General features: G+C 54.1%; 1 protein-coding gene across 4 annotated transcripts in view; it reads left to right on the top strand.

Annotated features, from left to right (window-relative positions):
• Nucleotides 1-2,385, top strand: part of LOC125031227 (Krueppel-like factor 2) — a 22,072-nt gene extending 19,687 nt beyond the window's left edge. For all 4 annotated transcript variants that reach the window (XM_047621866.1, XM_047621868.1, XM_047621865.1 and 1 more), the window contains exons 3-4: nucleotides 486-1,546; nucleotides 1,677-2,385. In XM_047621866.1, the coding sequence (XP_047477822.1) occupies nucleotides 486-1,546; nucleotides 1,677-1,895 (1,280 nt within the window). In that variant the 3' untranslated portion in view covers nucleotides 1,896-2,385. The remainder of the gene's footprint in view (nucleotides 1-485; nucleotides 1,547-1,676) is intronic.
• The last annotated feature ends 115 nt before the right edge of the window (nucleotides 2,386-2,500 follow it).

The following is a 2,500-nucleotide window of genomic DNA, read 5'->3' on the forward strand; positions in this document are numbered from 1 at the left end:
AATAATTATCAGCCTCGTTATAAATGTCGTCACAGATTGTTCGAGGCCACATTGGTCCCGAGCCGCCAATGCCTAACCCTGCGCTTATCATCTTCACGCCGAAGGTCAAAACTTTGATGTGGTTTCGGCTTCCGAGAACAATGACGCTCGGACTCGTGATGAATAGGCGTGTTATCTTGGCGTGTGATGCATTGTTCCCGTGTTTATGTCTGGATGCGCTCTACTTCTTTTCTTCTGTTATCCGGGTCGGGAAATCGATATGAAAATTGATAGGGAAAATCGGGCGAACTCATTTTCAATTGCGTAACTCTGGTTGTCTATCGGCATTGTGGCTGATGTCTTGTTTTAAATGTTTTAGTTTATTATTTATATATTTCAGTTGTTTATCCATTCATCTATTCATTCACTTGATTTAATTGCTTGCAAAATGCTTTTGGTGGCTTGACCGTAAATTTAGAAGTACTGACTGTTGTCTTTTCTTCCAGATGGACTGGATTTGGACGCCCTCGATCTGGACGCCTTGGATACTCTTGATTACCTCTTCCCCGATCCGCCCACGCCGCCCACGCCCATGAGGCCATCGTCGCCGTCACCCATGCCGCCCCTCGCAGGGTCCGCCGTGTCGCCGAAGTTAGAACCTCTTGGGCTCCTCGAGAGCGTCGGCGACCTTCCGGAACTGGACTTGGCCATGCCCGCCATGGAGGGCCCGTGCGCCGTCCAGGGGGGCGAGGTCGCGGCGCTCGAGGCCTTCCAGGTTCCCGTGGAGTTTCCCGGGAAAAAGTTCTGCTTCTCGCAGGATAAGATCAGCTGCTCTCCGCCCGCTGGCTCTCTGCCGCCCCTAGATCTGTTCCAGCAGCCTGGCCTCCCGCATCTGGGCGACCTCCCGCCGCCCTCCGTCGACCCGTCTCTGGCGTCGTCAGACCTCTCGGTGGTCGACGTCCCCATGCACGGCGTGGAGAGCTGCCCTCCCTTCGGCATCAACCTTCCCCCGGACATGACGTGGGGGGCGCCGAGAGGTGAGGACGTGGGCGGAGGCGGCCTCTTCTCGCAGCTGCTGGAGGACGAGGTCGAGGAGCCTCCGCGGGTACTTAATGTTTTCCTGACGGGGCACGACTACACTAATAAAATCGAAGGCATGCATCGCCCGCCGTTCCCGCAGTGCCCGCCGCCCCGTCCTATGACCTCCCTGCTGGGCGGCGGCCGGCTTCCCCCGCCCATTCACCTGCAGCCCCAAGAGCCTCCTCCCCCACCCCACCCCTCGCCCCCTCAGCGGCAGGACCCCGCTCGCGACGAGGGGCGGGTGTTCCAGTGCACTCACTCTGGCTGCGGGAAGGTCTATGCCAAGTCATCGCACCTGAAGGCTCACCTGCGGCGCCACACGGGGGAGAAACCGTTCGTGTGCACGTGGCCAGGGTGCTCCTGGAGATTTTCTAGATCTGACGAACTCGCTCGCCACCGACGCTCTCACTCGGGGGTGAAGCCTTACAGATGCCACGTGTGCGACAAGCGATTCTCCCGCTCAGACCACCTTGCCAAGCACCACAAGGTAAATATAGACGAATGCACACTGTATGTTTGTGTCCTGGTATACAACTCACCTTCACCAAAAAGTCATCCTTTTTCTTCTAATATCTACGCATGCGTCATATAACTAAGTTCCCCTTGTTCCTCCTCAGGTGCACCGCCGCGACCGTGTCCTCGCCCTTTACAGCCCCTTGTCCAACGCTCTCCCCGGCCGCCGTCCCCGAGGGCCTCCGCCGCCGCCCGCGCCGCCTCCTCCGCCGCCCTCGCAGCCGCCCACGAGCATCCACATCGGCATCCCTCACCAGTCTCTTCCCCCCATCGTTCACACCGTTGAATTTGGCAACGTGCGGCCGATCCGTGTCTGCCAATAAGGGTCCAGTGTGGCGCGAAGTGAGAGAAAGAGTATCACGATCCGGCAGCCTGGTCGGCCGAGATCTTTGTGAAGACACTTAAACGAGGGCAAATTATTTACATTTCGCACCAAGTACTTTTCGATGCTTCTGTGCTATGGTTGCATCAGAAATAAATGCCCGTGAACTCAAAGGGGACGGGAAGGTGTTAATAAGGTTAGTAGAGACAGTAGATTACTTCATGTACAAGAAATGGGAGTAATTCAACAGTCATCTGTTCGGTGTCTCACAGTCATAAATTCTGTTACTGACGATCAAAAAGGATGTGATTTGATAATGACAGGAATATTCTGTATTATCGGCAACAAAGAACAATGCAAAGATATATCACTATATCTTCTGTTGGACCGTTCAAGTTTTGATGAACAAGTGCCACAGCAACCAACACAGTGCTGCAGCTGCTCTATATTTCTTGAACACAGTTTGCAGAACAGATTTTTACACGTTCTTTTACACTTTTATATGTTTCGTCTAAGGCATAAGTTATATCGCATAAGGAACCCCACTTGATTTTAATAGGAGTGTAATGTAAGTGGGCGCTGGGCGTTGGTAAGCGCCTTTTCCTC

Source organism: Penaeus chinensis, chromosome 12, assembly GCF_019202785.1.
Source record: "Penaeus chinensis breed Huanghai No. 1 chromosome 12, ASM1920278v2, whole genome shotgun sequence".
Classification (NCBI taxonomy): domain Eukaryota; kingdom Metazoa; phylum Arthropoda; class Malacostraca; order Decapoda; family Penaeidae; genus Penaeus; species Penaeus chinensis.